Source organism: Aquarana catesbeiana, linkage group LG01 (genome assembly GCF_042186555.1).
Source record: "Aquarana catesbeiana isolate 2022-GZ linkage group LG01, ASM4218655v1, whole genome shotgun sequence".
NCBI classification, from domain to species: Eukaryota; Metazoa; Chordata; class Amphibia; order Anura; family Ranidae; genus Aquarana; species Aquarana catesbeiana.
Window position 1 is genome coordinate 795887817 of NC_133324.1, and position 21232 is coordinate 795909048.

The 21232-nt window shown below is 41.6% G+C and overlaps 1 protein-coding gene across 7 annotated transcripts in view; it reads right to left on the reverse strand.

Annotated features, from left to right (window-relative positions):
* Positions 1-3044: 3044 nt before the first annotated feature.
* CENPU (centromere protein U) overlaps positions 3045-21232 on the reverse strand; it is a 111584-nt gene continuing 93396 nt past the window's right edge. For all 7 annotated transcript variants that reach the window (XM_073607258.1, XM_073607227.1, XM_073607243.1 and 4 more), the window contains 3 exons: positions 15917-15978; positions 14526-14682; positions 3045-3402 (listed from right to left, as the gene is read on the reverse strand). In XM_073607258.1, the coding sequence (XP_073463359.1) occupies positions 3286-3402; positions 14526-14682; positions 15917-15978 (336 nt within the window). In that variant the 3' untranslated portion in view covers positions 3045-3285. The remainder of the gene's footprint in view (positions 3403-14525; positions 14683-15916; positions 15979-21232) is intronic.

Sequence of the window (21232 nt, forward strand, 5' to 3'; positions counted from 1 at the left end):
TTGCTATTAAAGTCCTGGTAGATAGAGTGGTCAATGGGGAGAGGGGGGTGGGGGAGTTGTGAGACGGGTTCCACGATCCCCCCCCCCTTCTTAATTTTTTAAAACATTTTTGTGAGTGGTTTGTTTAGTTTAATTTTGTTTGGTTTATAAATGTAGAGGTAAGAGAGAGCTTGACACTTTAGGAATACATAGGGAGAACCTCTCAGGGTGGAGTCTGAGACATATTTAGACTCAGGGTGGGAGGCAACCCTTTGTATGATGTTACCCAGGGGACTAAACAGAGATAGAGTTGATTTTGTTGTATCCAGAGTATAAGCCCCGGAAGAAAATGAATTTATTTGTATATTAGATTAGTATATAGATACGTATAAGAGATTATATTTGATGTGGTAAAGTGTAAGCCTCCTTTTTCTTTGAAATAAATAAAATATTAAATTGTAAAAAAAAAAAAAAAAAAAGGAGGGAGGGGCCGAAGAGAGACATTTTTGTGCTATAAGCTTCCGAGCAATAAAGAGAACTCTGATAAAAGCAAGATATGTATTCGGTGTATATAATGCTTCATCTAGCCAGCCTAGGAGGCAAAGTTTTTACGATCTAAAGGAAGAGTAAGGCCTTGTTCACACCTATGCATTTGTTAGTGCAGTTTCAGTTTTGCAGAAACACACTACAGTCCATTTAACATGGTTTCCTATGGATGTAGTTCACATCTGTGCATTTTATGGAAAGGGCCAGGGACTTGAACTCTGGCTTTTGGTTCCATAGACTTCAATGGATGAAAAGCATGTATTGAAAAACAAACACAAAATGCACCTGCAATATGCAAACTGCATAAGAGTGAATCAGAACTAAGTTTCCATATATTGTTAAAGAGGAAGTAAACTTCCATCTTTAAGTTTTACCTATAGGCAAGTCTATAATAAGACTTACCTATAGGTAGTGTAAATATCTCCTAAATGTGCATCACTTAGGAAATAATTTACTGTACATGCAGCCAGTGAAATCACTGGCGCATGCGTTCTGAAGGAACAGCCGCCCGTGCTGTTTCTTCTGGGCCCTGCGCCGTGACCGATGGCTACCACACGCATGCGCAGGAGTGCAGTCATCGCGGCTCCGGCCAATCACAGAGCCGGAGTCCGCGAAGACCGGGTGAAGATGGACGCAGTCTCCAGCGATGAGATCACATCGCTGGAAGGCTTTGTTTTGAGGTAAGTTTGCATACTAGCACATTATGCCTTTGCCTTGCAGGTAAGAAAAAAAAGTGCAGGGGTTTACAACTGCTTTAATAGATCTAATAACATTTTTCCAGTATCTTGTCAAATTTGGACACTTTCAAAACATGTGAATGGGCATGGCATTGTCTATTTCACATCTAGGGCAAAGGGGAGAGTCTCTTCTATGCCATGTATATAACTTTTGGGGAGTACGGCAAGTACGATTTAGGATTAATTGTTGGGTGAGCTTCTGGGCTAGAGATAGAGAGACCTTTGGTATATTTGCGAGGATAGTGGACCATTCCACATCCAAGATGTAACCTATATCCTCTGACCAATGGGTTCTACTATCGAAGGCCATAGTATTCAATACTTTAAACATAAATTAGCTATATAAATTGATAAAATACACTGTTTGGCAGACCATAATCCTCTTTCAGTGTTAGTTGTGGAATGTAATTTAGGCGAAACATGGACCAACAATTAAATCCCTTCAGTTTCTGGAGTTCAGCATAGTTATTGTTATTAAAAATACAAATGAAAGAGGTGAAAACTCAAGTAACTAAAATGTTGCTTGGCTTTAGTAATAATGTAGCAACAATGGAGATACAAACCACTGACCTGAAGTAGCCAGAATGCATAGGATACACAGCGTTCAATTCATGAAACAGTATTTACTGCTTTAAGATTACAAGTAAAATAGCGAATAGCATTTTTCCCAAAAATGTTTGCTATTCATCACAAAAATGCTTGTAAAATAGGGCAATGTTATAAATGTGTGGTATTTATCTCATAAAAGCAATCTGTATTTTATCGCATGATGTCATATCTAGCAGGTTTTACCTCTTTGCTCGTATACATTTCTGAGGGACCTGGCAGAAGGAGGAGCAATGACGGAGAGTCCGGAGGAAAAAAAACACTGTCCTGGGTCTTGTAGAACAAATGGCACTTTTTTTTTTTAAACTACTTCCCACCCAGCCAATGTACATAAACGGCCGAGGGGGGAGTTTCATGTCTGAGTGGACGTACCCGTATGTCCCTTAGAACAGGGGCGCCGCGATTCTGCAAAGGCTGTGAGTGAGCTCTCCTCACTAAGTAACTTCAGCTTTCCACCCCATGCTTTCTGAAAGCTCAGACAAGCTGTATAAATTAACAACTGTAGAGAAGAGGGTAGACAACCAGGTACAGCTTACGTAGGATTTGTTTAATCTCTGTGTATCACCCGATGGTACACTCTTCACTGGGTATATGTAATAGTTTACAACCGCTTTCAACTGTTTGCCACATAGTTGCCCAATCCATACAGTGCATGGTAATTCTATTATAATTTATAAGAGAGGACATACAGCTGGATGGAACTGCACTGTATGAAATAGCTAGTTATATGTTCTGAACCCACAGAAGGTCATTGTCTGAGATGGGCATACGTTCAAGCTTTAACGCAATCAGCCTCATGAACAAAAGTGTCAGGATTCCCCACTGTGCAACAGGCACAGACATATAAAGAAACAAAACTTGATTCATATCAACATTACTTTCAGCTTCTCTATGGCAGATGCAAAATTGAAGTTAGATACTTGACATTTCATTCATGTGCTGAAGCCTAGCCCTCCTTCCCCACTATGCCAGCACACCTCTGGCTCACACATCTACTGAAATTCTATGAAGTGTGTCATCTGCTCACAGGCAATACCAGTCCATACATAGGCCAGGTCCCCCCCCACCCCTCTCGCCCAATAAAAAAAAAAAAAAAAAAAAAAAAAACAAAAAAAAAACAAAAAAAAAAAAAAAAAAAAAAAAAAACACCACACACTTTTTTTTTTTTATTATAAATATTTATTACTCAACTCTTTTATTCATGAAGAACAAAAAATATTGAAAAAAAAATAGTAATTTCAAAGAGAAAGAACAGAAAACGTTTTTTTTTTTTTTTTTACAAAAAAAAGCCTCCAAACAACTCTGCTAGCTATGACAAAGCGTGCAAACTACAACTCAAACGAAAGACAGGAGTTAAAAAACTGAAATAGAACCTATAATTTAAAGTCTTTTCTTTATGTCCTCCGTCCTGTGGCCTTCACTTTCCTTGTGCATGTGCGTTCTGCAGCTGTGCGTTCACATTGTGGAAATGTTGCTCGGCTCTCATAGTGCTTTGTGCTTGTAGTATAAAAGCTGGTAGACTGGATAATCCATACTGAAAGATGAAAGAAAAGATTGCACTGAAGTTTGCCAAGTCTGACACACATTTCAGAGTGAACATGATTTCAAACATTGTCCCATGCTTCCTCTTCCCCAGAGAAATATAGGGCCATTACTGACCTCCTTGTAAAAATACCAGTTGCCTGGAAGTAATGCTGATCCTGTGACTTCAGTACTTTTTTAAATAAGAACACAAAAAGAAATGCTGCTGGTAAATTTAGAGCTCACTGCCAGCATACGTTCCCAGTGAGGCAGGAACTATTGAAGCCATAGTGCAAGCATGACAGCCAAGCACCAAGCATGTTTAAAAGGCCAGAAATGGCAGACTGAATATTCAGGTACAGGTCTGCTTTAAAATTTTGAAAGTGTAGCTGTTTATAAGAGGATTCACCCCATTGAGGTTTTCATGTTTTATGGTCATAGAACTTTCAATCTCAGCAAGTTTTTTTTTTTTTTTTTAAATTCTATTTATTGATTTTTCAGTCAGTACAAAACAATAATACAACAAAACAGTACTTTGCGGTGACCAATTGGACACCCTTGAAGTATGGCCAACATGGCCTTCCTAATCTGACTAACATAGTTCAGCTGTCTATCCTATTTAACCCCCAGTCCCCCCTTCCCTCCCACCTTCCTTCCCACTACTACAAAGGAAAAAAGGGTTCCCAACTTGAGTCACAGCTCATCCTAGCGGATTTTGGATATTTTACTATCCTTAATATGACATTACATTACTCTAAAACAGCCACACATTGTATCTGTGTAAACTACACCGTATTACTATATCCATTAGTTTAGAATCTGCTGGTATTCAATACAATTATGCTGCAGTAGCTATGACATTTATATGTCTATTTACAATATCTTTAATACATAGCACATAACACCAGCTTCTCTCGTTCTATATGATCAGGAGACTCCTGTGTAGAGATATATCAGACTGTGTCTTTCCACTCTATCCCACTGTATTACTAGAGTTGTACCATGTGTGCCAGACTTTATCGAATTTTTTTAAGCAACCTCTTGCTTCATATGTGTGTTTGTAATATGGTAACATAGCATTAACCAAACCTTTCCAAAATTCCACTGTTGGGGCTCCGGGTTTTTTCCAGTGTAGCAAAATGGCTTTTCTACCATAGAATAGTAGGATATTAAGCATGGTTCTCATAGCACGTGACGGCACCACCTCATCCACCAGTCCCAGCAGACAAACTCTGATGGTTGTCGCTATGGGCACTGACAGTAAGTCTGCTATGCAAGATGTTATATCTGTCCAGAATCTTTAAACCTGGGTGCAGCGCCAAAAGACATGATCAGCATCTGCCGGAGACTGAGAGCACCTCCAACATTCAGCTGAGACATTCGGAAAAATCTTTGCTACTCTATCTGGCGTATAATAACTCCTGTGTAGAAATTTAAACTGGATCAAACGATCCCTTGCTGATACGAGGTGTTTAAATGGTTGTGTCCACATATCGTCCCAGTCCTCCCCCTGTACATCTTGTATCTCAGCCTCCCATTTTTCCCGACATCTAGATATTCCCTTCGGAGTGGATTTGAAAAATTCTTTATATGATAGTGATAATGTTTTTACCATATCTTCACTTGACAGTATTGATTCGAGAGACGACGGCAGAGATTCCACCCTCATCTCTCGAAACTGCATCTGAAATGCATGCCTGAGCTGTAGAAACCTGAACAGATATGAGTTTGGGAGATCATGTCTGGATTTTAGTTGAGGAAATGTCAGTAGTTCTCCGAAATATGTAATGTCCCTTAGTGTTTTTATACCCTTAACTGCCCATACCATGGGGTCTTGGAAATTATAGAAGTGGGGCAAAGCTGGGTTCATCCATAAAGGAGCTGATGGCGAGACTCCCCCAAAGCTTGGACTTGCCAGTCTCACCGCCATCTCCCAGGCCTTTGTCGCCTTCATTGTAGTTGTCAGTGGCAGGTCAGATCTAGTTCCTCTAAATAGGGCATATCTAAGGCTTTCATAGTATCCCAGTTGTGCTGCCTCTAACACCGTGGCTGCATCCCCCTCCTCTGCTATTAGCCACCTATGAGCAAAAACCATTTGTCCAGCTAAGTAATATTTTTGCCAGTCCGGAAGTGCTAGCCCCCTTTGATCGCCAGGCTCTTGTAGCGTTTTAAGGCCTATTCTTGGGGGCTTGGGAGCCCAAAGGAAGGAAGATACTATACTGTCAATCTTTTTAAAGTAAGATTTGGGGATCCAGATTGGTGCATTTCTCAGGAAGTAAAGAATTACAGGGAGGAATTTCATTTTGAGCAAGCATATTCTGCCTATTATGCCGCGTACACACGGTCGGACTTTTCAGCTACAAAAGTCCGACAGCCTGTCCGACAGACTTTCGACGGACTTTCGACGGACTTGCGGCGGACTTTCTAACGAACAGACTTGCCTACACACGATCACACAAAAGTCCATCGAATTCTTACGTGATGACGTACACCGGACTAAAATAAGGAAGTTGATAGCCAGTAGCCAATAGCTGCCCTAGCGTGGGTTTTTGTCCGTCAGACTAGCATACAGACGAGCGGATTTTTCGACCGGACTCGAGTCCGTCGGAAAGATTTGAAGCATGTTTCAAATCTAAAGTCCGTCGGATCTGAGGCTGAAAAAGTCAGTTGAAAGTCCGGAGAAGCCCACACACGATCGGATTACCAGCCAGCTTTAGTCCGTCAGCGTCCGTTGGACTTTTGTAGACGAAAAGTCCGACCGTGTGTACGCGGCATTAGGGATAATGGCAGATTTGTCCATGCCTGAAACCTTTGTTTTAGTAATGTTATCAGTGGCACTAGATTAAGGGGCATGTAATCCTGTATGTTGGAGGTAATTTTGACTCCTAAATATTTAAGGGAGGAGACCCACTGAAGTGGAAGATCCGGGTCCACCATATCCCGGGCCGCCAGATCCAAAGGCAGTATAGATGATTTATTCCAATTTACCCGTAGTCCAGAAAACCCTGCAAAACGGTCTATGATTCCCAGAGCTATCCTAAGAGAGTCTCGTGGGTCGCTGAGGAACAGCAGCATATCATCTGCCTTAATCTGCTTTGAAGATCTAAGAGCTACTGCCAATGGCTCCAAAGCAAGTGAAAACATGAATGGGGACAAGGGGTCCGCCGGGTCCCCCTCCCCACTGCGAAGTAGTCTGAAATGAAAGTACCCAATCGTATTGCTATTTTCGGGGATTTGTATAGTAAGGAGATCCATTTCCTGAATCGTGGACCGAATCCCATTACCTCTAGTACCTTGAGCATGTACCTCCAGTCCACAGAGTCAAATGCTTTCTCGAAGTCTATAGAGACTACAACTCTGGTATTTGAGAGATCTGACTGTATCTGTAGACGTGTAAACAATCTCCTCAGATTTGTGTCTGTTGACTTGCCTGGCATAAAGCCTGTCTGGTCAATATTGACAATGGTTTGTATAATTGTGGCCAGTCTAGTTGCCAGTATTTTAGTTAAGATTTTAAGATCCATATTCAATAAGGCTATGGGTCGGTATGACGCACATTCCAGAGGGTCTTTACCTGGTTTCAAAATGAGAACCATGTAATCTTCCAACATGGATTCTGGTAAGGTTGCATGCTCATGGCAATATGCCAACAGTGTATTTAACCTGGGGGCTAAGGTCTCTACATTTATTTTATAGATGTCTGCGGGCAGACCGTCTGGGCCAGGGGCCTTGTGCGGAGGAAAGGCGAAAATCGCCTGTTGTATTTCTTTTACTGTGATTGTAGCCTCTAGAATACTGGAGTCATTTTCTGATAATTTTGGTATGGGTAGATCCATCAGGAGGGAGTCTAAAGCCGATTCATCGTACGATGGGATAGGGGCATAGAGGGAGGAAAAAAAATTAACGAATTCTTGCATGATTAGTTTGGGGTCTCTGATTATGTCTCCCCCCGTACTTTTAATAAACGGAATATTAACGATAGGGTGACAATCAGCTACCAGTAACGCTAAAAGCTTCCCGTTTTTGTCCCCTTCAGCAAACGCTGTGTGTGCCTTTCTAGATATTTCAGATCGGGCCTGGCCCGTGATGTGCAACGATAAGGAACGTCGTGCCTCTAACAGAGACCTGTATGCTTCCCCTGATGAAGTTTTAGCATATTCCTCCTCTCTGTCCTTTACCTGATTCTGTAGGGTTTCATTTTCCTCATTATCCTGTACTCTAGCAGTTTTTATGGCTGAGATGCATTCCCCTCTAGTTACTGCCTTAAAGGCATCCCACACTATCGGGGGTTCAGCCGTTTTCGGGTTGGACGACCAATACGTGGTCATAGCCTCCCCTATCTGCGCCGCTACCTGGTCATGCTGCAGCCAACTAGGAGAAAGTCTCCATCCTCCCCCCTTTAACCCTGATGCAAAAGATATGGTGAGAGAAAGAGGGTTATGGTCTGTCAGGCCCCCTGCCAGATAATCTATGTCTGTCACAAATGGCAAGATACGGTCATTCCCAAAGGCCAAGTCAATCCTAGCTTCAGATCCGTGCGTCAACGATACATGAGAGTAACATCTATCTAAGGGATATTTCCATCTCCATAGTTCTTTAAAGCCTGTTACCGACACCCAGCCCGCCAAACCAGTTGATCCACCTCTGTTTGGATTGGAGGAGTCCAACGCCACCTCCAACACAGCATTGAAATCCCCCATTACCACTACAGGGAGGTGGGAGAATGGTGCCAACCTGGTTGTTAGGTCATATAGTATTTGTCCCTGAAAAGGAGGGGGTACATACACATTTACCACCACAATTGTCTTAAAACACATATCCATTACTACAGCCACATATCTTCCCCCCGGATCTGAGAGTACCTGTTGGATCGTGCAAGGGATAGACTTGCTGATTAGGATTGTCACTCCCCTCACAAACGTGGAGTACGTGGAGTGCAAGGCTCTCTGAATCCACGGTCTGCGAAGGGCTAGAATCCTGGCACCATCCAGGTGTGTCTCCTGCAGGAGAACAATATGTGGCTGGTGCTGCTTAATATATTGGAACACCGAGGCTCTTTTTATTTCGTGATTGAGACCTCGAACGTTCCAAGAAACCATCTTGACTTTACTCGTCATATTTATTTGTCCTATCAATCATTTTTCCCAGGGTAAGCAGTGCCTTATATTTTTCCCAGCTAATATTCCCAGAATTTGAACGGTGTATGAGTTATGAGTATTCTTAGTATTTGTAAATTGAGCTGTGACTCTACCAAACAAAAAAACAGAACTCACCCCTGCTATTATGCTAATAACAAAACTTTCCAGTCCAGCATATAGCTTTATCCCTGAACCAAAAAAACCCTGAACACTTGGTTTGAAATCCCACCGCCGTGGTCGAAAGTCTGGCATTTCCGTTTACAATTTCGTATCCTCTTCTTGTTGCTCCAAGACAGCATACACTGGAGCCTTGGTGGTAAATGCAGCCTTTTTCATTAAGGAGCAGTAGTATGGTGATAAAAAAAAAAAAACTGGAGTGCTCTCTTTAATTAGTTGACCGGATCATCTAGGTCCTGGCCCCTTCCAAATTTTACCTGAGAAAGATGAGTTTAACTCGTATCCAACTGTTGTTTATGGGCAACCACTTGATCATCCTTCACACTCATTTGCTTTAGCAATGTACACTGTTCAGGAGGACCATGTTGGACCAGGTGTTGAAATTATTGCTATTTGTATCAGCATTAACAGGAGCCACGTGTAAACTGTAAAAAGTATTTACCTTCTCAGGCTTATTTCCTCAGATGACTGGCTGTTAGAACTCTTTATCCATCCATTCACAGGCATCTTCTGGGTTTTCAAAGAATTTCACAGTTCCCTTGTATTGAATTCTGAGCTTGCTGGGGTACAGCATACTGTATCTTATTTCTTTTTCCCGCAGGCGTCGCCGGACCTCGTTAAAGGATCTGCGTTTATATTGCGTTGCTGCAGAAAAATCAGGGAAAAGCATGATTTTTGCATTTTCATATCTCAGGTCTTGCTGTTTTCTGGCCTGGGTCAAAATCATGTCACGGTCTCGATAATTCAGGAATCTCACCAGAAAGGGTCTTGGGAAGGCACCAGGGGGTCTATTTCCAGTGGGTACTCTATGCGCTCTATCACATATGTAGGTGGGAGATCTTGCAGCGACAATAGTTGTTTGAAGAAGAGCTCAGCGAATATTGTGGTTTTATCCCCTTCAGCCCCCTCTGGCAGACCGACCACCGGGATATTATTCCTTCTTTGTCTGTCTTCTGCGTCGTCGGCCCTGCGCTGTAATGCCTGTATCTGCTCCCGAAGTTCCGTTATGCGGCCATCATGAATGTGGGAAACATCTTCCACATCTGACACTCTGGTTTCAACAGTAGTCAGCCTGATGCGGATCTTGTCTAAATCATGCCTTATGAGCGTGCATTCAGAGGACAAATGATCTATTCTCCCCATCAGCTCTGCTTTGCTGGCGTTTATAGCTTCTAGGATAGGCCCTGTTATTGCCTCTGCATCCACAGCCATAACCGGATCTTCCTCCGGAATACATGCCGCTGATCCCTGTGCCATCCTACCCGCCGCCGTTTTGGCGCCCTGATCTTTCGGCGATGAAGACAAGATGGCGGGGGCGGAGCCTCTTCCAGCGTCTCCTGCAGAGCGCGCACTCCGGAGGTCCGTGTGAGCCTTGGCAGCCTTTTTGGCAGTTGATGAAGGCATCACTGTACCCAGGACACCTTCTCCTAAATCAGGGTGCAGCTGAGGAGTAGTGGGAGATTCTCCAGTGAGTCGGATAAAGACAGGGCGATGGAGCTGTAGAGGAACGCGCTCTGCCTCGATCACATCCGGCCGGAAGTCCCAATCTCAGCAAGTTTAATTTTTTTGTACTGAATGCAATTAAATACTGGAAAAATACGAATGGAAAACAGTTCTCTAGAAAAGGGAAATTACAACAAAAAAAAAAAAACACAAAATTAAAGTGGATGTAAACCTGATTCATCCAATTTGACCTAGGCACATACAGTGGGGATGGAAAGTATTCAGATCCCCTTAAATTTTTCACTCTTTGTTATATTGCAGCCATTTGCTAAAATCATTTAAGTTCATTTTTTTTCCTCATTAATGTACACACAGCACCCCATATTGACAGAAAAACACAGAATTGTTGACATTTTTGCAGATTTATTAAAAAAGAAAAACTGAAATATCACATGGTCCTAAGTATTCAGACCCTTTGCTGTGACACTCATATATTTAACTCAGGTTCTGCCCATTTCTTCTGATCATCCTTGAGATGGTTCTACACCTTCATTTGAGTCCAGCTGTGTTTGATTATACTGATTGGACTTGATTAGGAAAGCCACACACCTGTCTATATAAGACCTTACAGCTCACAGTGCATGTCAGAGCAAATGAGAATCATGAGGTCAAAAGGAACTGCCTGAAGAGCTCAGAGACAGAATTGTGGCAAGGCACAGATCTGGCCAAGGTTACGGGAAAAATTCTGCTGCACTTAAGGTTCCTAAGAGCACAGTGGCCTCCATAATCCTTAAATGGAAGACGTTTGGGACGACCAGAACCCTTCCTAGAGCTGGCCGTCTGGCCAAACTGAGCTATCGGGGGAGGAGAGCCTTGGTGAGAGAGGTAAAGAAGAATCCAAAGATCACTGTGGCTGCACTCCAGAGATGCAGTCAGGAGAAAGTTGTAGAAAGTCAACCATCACTGCAGCCCTCCACCAGTCGGGGCTTTATGTCAGAGTGGCCTGGCGGAAGCCTCTCCTCAGTGCAAGACACATGAAAGCCCGCATGGAGTTTGCTAAAAAAAACACCTGAAGGACTCCAAGATGGTGAGAAATAAGATTCTCTGGTCTGATGAGACTAAGATAGAACTTTTTGGCCTTAATTCTAAGCCGTATGTGTGGAGAAAACCAGGCACTGCTCATCACCTGTTCAATACAGTCCCAACAATGAAGCATGGTGGTGTCAGCATCATGCTGTGGGGGTGTTTTTCAGCTGCAGGGACAGGACGACTGGTTGCAATCGAGGGAAAGATGAATGCGGCTAAGTACAGGGATATTCTGGACAAAAGCCTTCTCCAGAGTGCTCAGGACCTCAGACTGGGCTGAAGGCTTACCTTCCAACAAGACAATGACCCTAAGCACACAGCTAAAATAACGAAGGAGTGGCTTCACAACAACTTCGTGACTGTTCTTGAATGGCCCAGCCAGAGCCCTGACTTAAACCCAATTGAGCATCTCTGGAGAGACCTAAAAATGGCTGTCCACCAACGTTTACCATCCAACCTGACAGAACTGGAGAGGATCTGCAAGGAGGAATGGCAGAGGATCCCCAAATCCTGGTGTGAAAAACTTGTTGCATCTTTCCCAAAAAGACTCATGGCTGTATTAGATCAAAAGGGTGCTTCTATTAAATACAGAGCAAAAGGTCTGAGTACTTAGGACCATGTGATATTTCAGATTTTCTTTTTTAATAAATCTGCAAAAATGTCAACAATTCTGTCAATATGGGGTGCTGTGTGTACTTTAATGAGGAAAAAAATGAACTTAAATGATTTTAGCAAATGGCTGCAATATAACAAAGAGTGAAAAATTTAAGGGGGTCTGAATACTTTCTGTCCCCACTGTATATCTGTAGTGTTTTCTTATCTCTCCCCAAAACACTAAGTCCTGTGTCTTTCTGCTGCTCGTTCTTCTGTTATCAGCATAACTTCGGGATACGTTTTCTGACAACCAAGATAAAACCAGCCTGAAATTTGTGTCAGGGTGGGTGCTATAGATTAGCAGAGAGCTTGCCTATTCACAGCACAGGTCTGCACATTCTATCCTATGTGGAGTGGGGGTGTGTGCCTTTCCTCCAATCAGCTGTCACACAGTGTATGCCAAGAATCCACACCCAGTGGTGAAAAAAAATAAATCTCTAACACAATGTGCACTTTCTAAAGAATATAGCAAGTTGAAGACAGATATACATGTAAAATATATGTAGGGAGATTTGTTTAATCTCTGTGTATCATCTGAGGTTGTTCACTTTATTGGGTATATATGTGAGGGTTTACAGCCATTTTAACTAAAAAAATCCATATGAACTATGTTTAATTCAGCACACATAAATCATTCTTGGTTCAAATGTTTTTTTTTTTTTCAAATTCTCATAATTAGTTACATAGCGATAACCTGTATGTAACAGTGGGTATAGAAAAGAATCACCTCCCTTTAAAATAATCACGTTATTGCTTTGCAGCCTGAAATGAAGACACAGTTTTTGTTTTATCCAGCTGTATTTACTCAGTGCAACTTATAACATCCAAGTGAAAGCTATAACACCAACACGTCAGAAAAAAAATTTGAAAAACAGAATCGCCGAGTTGAAAAAAGGATCACCTCTCTCCTAAAACGGACTTGTAAACTCAATCAGCTGTTGCAAATCACCTTCTCAATGGCACACAAAGCCATTTGACTTTCAACTGTGATCAGCTGTGGTAATTTTTATTAGCTCAGCATGAAAAGAGCTTTCCAGGAGCATTTCAGACCATGGTAGTGCAATTGAAGCCAACAATCTACTATGGATCGCATGGCACTGTCACTGAGATTCTCCAGCATAAAGCTGTGGACAGGCACAAGTCAGGAGATGGATACAAAAACATTTCAAAGGCGTTATCAATGCCTAGAAGCACAGGGACATCTATTATTAAGAAGTGGAAGGTATTTGGTACAACACAGACCCTCCCTAGATCAGGACATCGCTCCAAACTGGATAAAAAAGAGCCAGGAAGAAACTGATCAGAGAGGCTATCAAGAGGCCTACAGCAACTCTAAAACTGTTGCAGGAATTCATGACAAAGAGTGGTCATTGTGTGCATGTGACAAGATCACAAACTCTCCACATATGTGGCTTGTATGGGACGGTTGCAAGAAAAAAGCCACTCCTAAAGAAAGGCCACAAGCAGTTACGACTGAACTTTGCCAAAACACACCTTGAAGATTCTGAGGCCACATGGAAAAAGGTGTTCAGGTTAGATGAGACTAAAATTGATTTATTTGGCCTCAACACCAAACATTATGTCTGGCGGAAATCCAATACAGCTCACCATCCAAATAACACCATTCCTACAGTAAAGCATGGAGATGGTAATATGTTATGGGGCGTTTCTTGCAGCAGGGACTGGAGCACTTGTCAGGATAGAAGGAAAACTGGATGGGGCAAAATGCTGTCAAATTGTTGAAGAAAGTCTGCTGCCCTCTGCCAGAAAGTTGTCAATGGGAAGAAGGTATAACTTCCAACATGACAATGACCCAAAGCACTGAGCAAAAATGACCTAGTAGTTGAAGGCCTAAAAAGGTGAATGTTCTTGGATGGCCTAGTCAGAGCCCAGACTTAAACCCCAGTGAAAATCTGTGTAATGACTTGAAGATTGCACCATCAAATTTACCTGAACTTGAGCAGTTCTGCAAAGAGGAGTGGGCAAATATTGCAAAAGTTAGTAGCGACATATTCCAACAGACTAAAGGCTGTAATTAAGGTAAAAAGTGGTTCAACAAAACACTGACAAAAACTGCAAAACAACTAAATGTGACCATTTAAAAAGGGTGTATGTGTGATTATTTTCTATACCCACTGTAGTTGAGAGAGAGAGAGAGAGAGAGAGAGAGAGAGAGAGAGAGAGAGAGAGAGAGACTGCAATGACAGCGCTGGATTGTGAGTGGTGCCATGTAATTGTATAGGGGCAAGGAGGGAAAGAAGAGCTATGGGAACTTTTTTTAACCTTAATGCAGGGAATGCATTAAGGTAAAAAAACATTTTGCATTTATACTTTAAAGCAGAGCTAAACAGAAAAACATGATCCACATATTTGAAAAGCCAACATGCCACCTGTGAAATATAGGTTTTGAAAGCCAGGGTGCCTCAGCTAAGCTTGCAATGCAGTAAATCGGGGACTTGCCATTGTAATGTTTACAGTAACATTCCACATATAGTCATATAGTTCTAAATCTTTTTTGTGGTAATACTCAGTGGGGTATAATCCATTACATAAATGATCATTAAAATGGCACCCTTTTAATCTTTCAAAATCTATACGAATTTTCCTAATCAGAGTTGCTGGCTGATTAACCACTTACAGTTTCCTTGGCTCTGGGCTTTTTAGCCCTGCACTTCCTGTAATCCTCCTGTAGCTGCCCAAGGTTGTCTAGGAAGGTTTTGGCATTCTCGATGGATTTCTGCCTTTCCTCTAGTTCTGAACATTCCCTCTGTAGCTGGTTAAGTCTTGGTTGTTTCCTACAAATAGAAAATATGAGCTGTCCATCCATTTCACTTCTTAAGGTCCCTTGCACATGGGCATCATCATTTACTGATGTTTACTCAAGAACTTGTGAAGCCTGTGTGCAAGAGGCCAAAACCTGTGTGTAAAGACCTGATAAATGTTGAGTGTAGGCGAGTAAAGGTGTGTAAAGGTGTGTGAGCGTATAGATGAGTACAATTCTTCTTCATTGTCAGTATTGTAATAGTCTCATTTATACTTATGATGCCCGTGTGCAAGCGAGGCGAGTAAATTACTGCACACGTCTAAATTACTGCACTCGAATGAAAGGTTTTCTATTTTTGTTTTACTGCTCTGTACTCATTGCTATATTACTAATCTTTACTCAGCTGTGTGTAATGCCCCATAGGCAACAATGCATCCCATTTTGGATCAGTAAAAAACTCATAATTTTTTACTCTTTATTGGCTTGTATTGTAAATATCTGGTTCCTTCTTGTATATCAAGATAAAGAATGACATGTTGCACACATTTTAGCACCCATTCAGCTGTCTTGTAACAAGTCACTGACTCATAGTTGGTAAAGTTGAATTTAGAAACCAGTTCATTAAGTTTAACGTGTGTGAGTGTGCGTTCCTGTAAAAAAAAACAAAATAAATGATATCCCATATCCCTGTATGTTGTGCTCACTAAGATGCCCATCTACAAGTTTTTTGAAACCATCAATACTTCCTGCTGACACCACCAATTTTGGAAGAGAGTTCCACATCCTTACTGCCCCAACTGTCATAAAAATCTCCTATGCAGTTTAAGGTTAAACCGCTTATCCTCCAATTTCACTGAGTGGCCTCGTGTCTTCTTATACTTCCTGAGTGCCAGTTCACACTAGTGCGATAACAGACATCGCATGTGATTCACACAGCATTGCTGTGCAGATCACATGCGATGTCTGTGCAATGCGATTTCAGCCTTACAAACTGTATGCCTGAAATTGCATTGCATTTTCACCAAAATGGTGCAAGAGACTGAATAGTTTATTCCCTAGGCGAGAATCAAAACAGTGAGACAGTCAATCATAAAGCCAATCACCTAATATTTTCAGAGATACAAATAGGAATAATTGCTAGAGTGGACTTGATTTGTGGCAGTTATGGATTTGGGCCAATTTGCTCATCATTCATTTTCAGGTTGTAATGGAAATCTATCAGTAAAGTAAAAGTTTTAGCCAAAAGAAAAAAATACCCAACTTACTTAATAATCTCATCTTTCACTTCAATCAAGCGTTTTTGTTTTCTTCCAATTTCTAGTCGTGCCTGTGGGACATATCAAAGGCACACTCCATTAACTTAGTTGTAACAGCAAAGCAATACAAAATGGCACTACAAAACAAGCTGAGCCAGTATTAATCACCTCTACTAAACTTCCTTTCTAAACTGATTTAAAGGGTAGCTATACTATAAGTTATCCTATAGGGTTTGTTAACAGTACAGTGACTGGCAGATTCTGCATTGGATAAACACCAGTCACCACTAGTGCACGTAGAAAACAATCGTTTTCTTTGTGCCTTGTTCACACTGCAACACAGCCAGGAGGTGCGTTGTGGCAAAATGCAAATGTAGCATTTTTTTTCAATTCTTTATTTAGTAATATACCACAATTACAAAGGGTATACATGGTATAAACAAGACAAATATAGTAGCATCTTGGCATGGACAGCAGAATACAATGGTCAACAACTGAACAACAGGCAGATTCTGACATAAAGGTAAATTAGGTGTGTATCTGGCACTGTAACCTGCCGAAGCAGTCTGGTCTTGAAGGAGGGAGAGCCATCTAACAATATGCAACTCAACATGTATTACCCTTAATAAAATTACATTTCAGGGGATTGGATGAAAAAGGGAAATATAAAAGGGTGGAGAAAACCCAGGAGGGATATGCAGTGGATAAACCGGAGCAGGAACAAAACAAGGGTAGGGAAAATTAACATTTCACCCACTGCCAGGCCTTGGAGACTATTCCATGCCACAGCTCACACACCTGGAGTTAGGGCTCTTGCAGCAAGGTTTCATATCCAGGAGTGCAGAAGAATTCATGCCAGTAATCCTACTTTTTTTTTAATTTGTCATGAGTGCCCTTCTCTTTTGCAATCAGGGCCTCCATTTCATTGATTTCCTTTATTCTAGTCAGCCAGGCAACGATCAAGTGTGCCTGTCGCTGTTCCCAGAAATCCAGAATACAGCTTCTCATTGCACTAATCAAAAGTAGCACAATCGAGTGTCTGTAGTTAGAGCTAGGCAAATTGAGGAGGTGCAAAAAAAAAAAAAAAAAAAGGAAAGAGCATGGTCCAGTAGTGGAATCTCCCGGGTACATTTTTGAGTAATGTGCAGCACCTCCGACCAAAAGGTTTGAATAAGTGGTAGGTCCTCCACTGCTTCTCCACACCTTCAGCCAAGCTCCCTGCTTAGCGGATACATTTTATGTAATCTAAGTGGTGTATAGTACCATTTTGTCAGGATTTTGAACCCAGATTCCTGGTACTTAAAACGGAGAGAAGTTTTGTATGTGAAAAAGAGTATTGTATCTATCTGTTCAATGAGAGACTAATTTGATGGTCCCATTCTCATCTAGAGATATATGGCAGTTTGAATTCAGCTGGGGGAGAGATAAGTAGGTGATAGGTCAAGGTGATAGCATGTGTGAAGGGGGTCCTGGAATCACAAACCTGTTCAAATTGTGTAAACTTATGTAAAAAAGAAAATGCAGAAGGAAGGGAGAATGCGATAATTGTATTTTGCTCAAGGTGGACATGATAGGATGCAAGGCCAGCTGTTCTGTAAAGGACCAATGAATGTATACCATAAAGTAGCTAGCTTGGAACAGGTTTTGTAGTAAAAGGTCTTTAAAAGCGTGGATCAGACAGACCCAGGCGAAAGGAAGGGTTACCTAAAATAGGAAAGAACAGAGAGGAACTGGGAAAGATCAGTTTATCATGAAAAAATTTGGAACAAATATACCAAGTCTCTCCAATAGTGGGATGTGATCAATGGCATTGAGGGATCCTGAATGACCATCGTGGGAGGGTTGATAACAGAATAGTCAAGGCTGCCTGCTGAATTGAATGTAAGCTATATAGTATACGAGACACAATAATAATTTTTATAATATTACACCCTTAAGCACTTCAATGCAGGGTATTTTCACCCCCTTCCTGCCTAGACCAATTTTTAGTTTTCATCGCTGTCGAAATTTGAATGACAATTGCGCGGTCGTGCGATGTTGTACCCAAACAAAGTTGATGTCCTTTTTTCCCCACAAATAGAGCTTTCTTTTGGTGGTATTTGATCACCTCTGTGGTTTTAATTTATTTGCGCTATAAACAAAAGAGCGACAATTTAAAAAAAAAAAAAAAAAACAATATTTTTTACGTTTTGCTAATAAAATATCCCATTTTAAAAAAAAAAATACAATTTTTTTTCCTCAGTTTAGGCCGATATGTATTCTTCTACATATTTTTGGTTAAAAAAAAAAAAAAAAAAAAAATCGCAATAAGTGTATATTGATTGGTTTGTGCAAAAGTTATAGCGTCTACAAAATGCGGGATAGATTTATGGCATTTTTTTTTTTTTTTTTACTAGTAATGACGGCGATCTGCGATTTGTTTTGTGACAGAGATGGACACATCGGACACATTTTTGGGACCATTCACATTTATACAGCGATATAAACTGCTATAAAATTGCACCGATTACTGTGTAAATGTGACTGGCAGGGAAGGGTTAACACTAGGGGGTGATCGAGGGGTTAATTATTGTTTCCTAGGGAGTGATTCTAACTGTAGGGGGAGGAGACTGATCAGCGTTCCTCTGTACTGGGAACACATGATTGGTCTCCTCTCACCTGACAGGACGTGGATCTGTGCGTTTACACACGCAGATCCACGGTCCTGCTCGGTTAACGGGCAATCGCGGGTGCCCGGCGGACATTGCGGCCGCCAAGCACGCGCACCAGGTCCTGAGCAACGCGGCGGGCGCGCCCCCTAGACGACCGGGAAGCCCAGGACGTCATATGACGTCTGCCCGGGATGGTAGAGCCCTCCTGTGGGCGTCATATTACTATGGGCGGGTAGGGAAGTGGTTAAAGGAGGTGGTAAACCTTCCTTTATACTTTACCTATAGGTAAGCCTTATTTTAGGCTTGCCTATAGGTACTGTAAATATCTTCTAAACTTGCGCCATTTAGGAAATATGTACTGTATACTGAGCCGATAATGTAATCGCGCATTCTTTCTGAAGGAATGGCCGCCCCTTCAGAAGTGAGAGCAGTGACCGGCGGCTCCTGCCAGTCATAGAGCCGGAGTCCGCGGCCCTGGAAGGAAGACGGGCAAAGATGGATGCGGCCTCCAGTGGGGACGACGCGGGCTTCATTTGCTGGTAAGTGTCACATAATGTGCTAGTATGCGATGCATAATAGCAGAATATGCCTTTACTTTGTAGGGAAAAAAAAAAAAAAAAAAAACAGGAGAAGGTTCCCATTTATCAGACAGGTTTTGTTTGATCTTCGTTAAAAGGGGGAACAAATATATCTGTCAGGTTCTAAAGGAGGTGTCTGACCAACAATAGTGTCCACTTGAAAAGAAAGTTGGTTTTGAAGAGCCGTAGATGAATCTGGGACAGAGAGTTAAAGATTCCAATTTCTGGAAATTGACACAAAAATTGGAAAGTGATCCATATTTTTTTGTGTAGAGTGAAATATACTTGGTTGATTTTGCCTTCAGCTGTCCCTCCCATCTTCTTTGTTTTTCCACTGCAGGTTGAAATTGTGTAAACCAGCTGGTGTCCTTGACAGATCATTCTCAAATTTCAGTTCCCTTCTAAGCTCTTAATTTCTTCCTTTTTCTTATCTGTACAGCCCATGTGACTATTAAATCACACATGTGGGCATATACACAGTGGTAAATTACACTCTTCTCCCTCCCTCCTCCTTCATGCACTTATATTGCTAAACACTATGGGGATGGCATATAGTATGCTTATTGAAACGCTTAGTTTAATATAAAGCAGTATTAAAATGATCTATATAGAATTGATAAGATCCATAAAGTAAAAAAAAATCCTTCGATGCAAATGCCCTTTAAACAAAGTGAAAGCTAGTGTCAATCATCAAAAAATCAAATAAAAAAAATGCACAAGATGTTCAATAAAGATTTTCTGGGAGCTGTAAAACATTTTTTTATATTTATAATCGAAATTGAATTGCTCTTCAGAAACATTTTTTTTTTAACTCATGTGACTGGCACAGCAGCAATCAGGACTGGTCAGACACACAGTGTAGAGAGAATATATCAGCAGAGTAATAGAAGCACATCCCAAAGATCTTGCTCTTCAGATGCCAAAGAAAAGGGAAAGATCATGTGACCACACAACAGCGCTGCAGGAATATGGTACTTGGAGGCTTTAAAAGAGAAGTATGGGATTTTGTTTCCTATTCATAATTACCTAGGTGGATGCAGCATCAGACCGCTGCTGCAGTTGTCCCCCAGAGTCTCTGCACTGAGAACCGAGCCACTGAAGGTTGCCAATGGCTCAGTTCTCACTCCTCCCCGAGAGGAGAGGCAGCTCTCCTGTCTGTTCCTCCATGCTCATTGGAGTGCTGAGCTGTGGAGGGGAGGGGAACAGCCGTCTCAGCGGCTCGCTGAGACTGCCATCAGTCAAGACAGCTGGCGGATCCAGACTTCCAAATTAGGGATGACGTGCTGCAGACTTCAGATCGCTCTCTGCTGAAAAATGGGTCACAGGAGTGCAAAACGAATTGCACACCTGTGACCCATAGGAGAAGCCCAGCCTAAAAAGCTCAGGCTGGACTTTTCCTTTAAAAAATAAATCAAACAAAATAATACATTGCCATGATTTACAGTAGGGAAATTAATTATTTGATCCCCTGCAGATTTTGCAAGTTTGCCCACTTACAAAGAAATGAAGGGTCTATAGTTTTTATCATAGGTGTATTTTAAAATGATAGAGACTAGTCTATCAACCAAAAATCCAGGAAATAAAAAAAAAAAATCACCACATAAAACAAATGTTATAAATTGAGTTGCAGTTCAGTGAGTAAAATATAATATATATTTGATCCCCAAGCAAAACATGACTTGCATAAGGAGAGGATTTGGGACTTTATATGTAGCCAGCAATTCAGCGGTTAGGGATGGAGGCACTTGACCTTTGTCATGTGCCTCATACAAAGTCTCAAACCCTCTTTTTTTTTCTGACTTAGTACTTGGTGGAAAAACCCTTGTTGGCAAGCACAGAGGTAAGACGTTTCTTGAAGTTGGTGACCAGGTTTGTACACATCTCTGGAGGGATTTTGGTCCGCTCTTCATTTCAGATCTTCTCTAAATACTTATGGTTTCTTGGCTGTCGCTTGGCAACTCGAAGTTTCAGCTTTCGCCATAAATTTTCTGTAGGATTAAAGTCTGGAGACTCTCCATTACCTTAATGTGCTTCTTCTTGAGCCACTCCTTTGTTGCCTAGGCGGTTTGTTTTGGGCCATTGTCATGCTGGAAGAC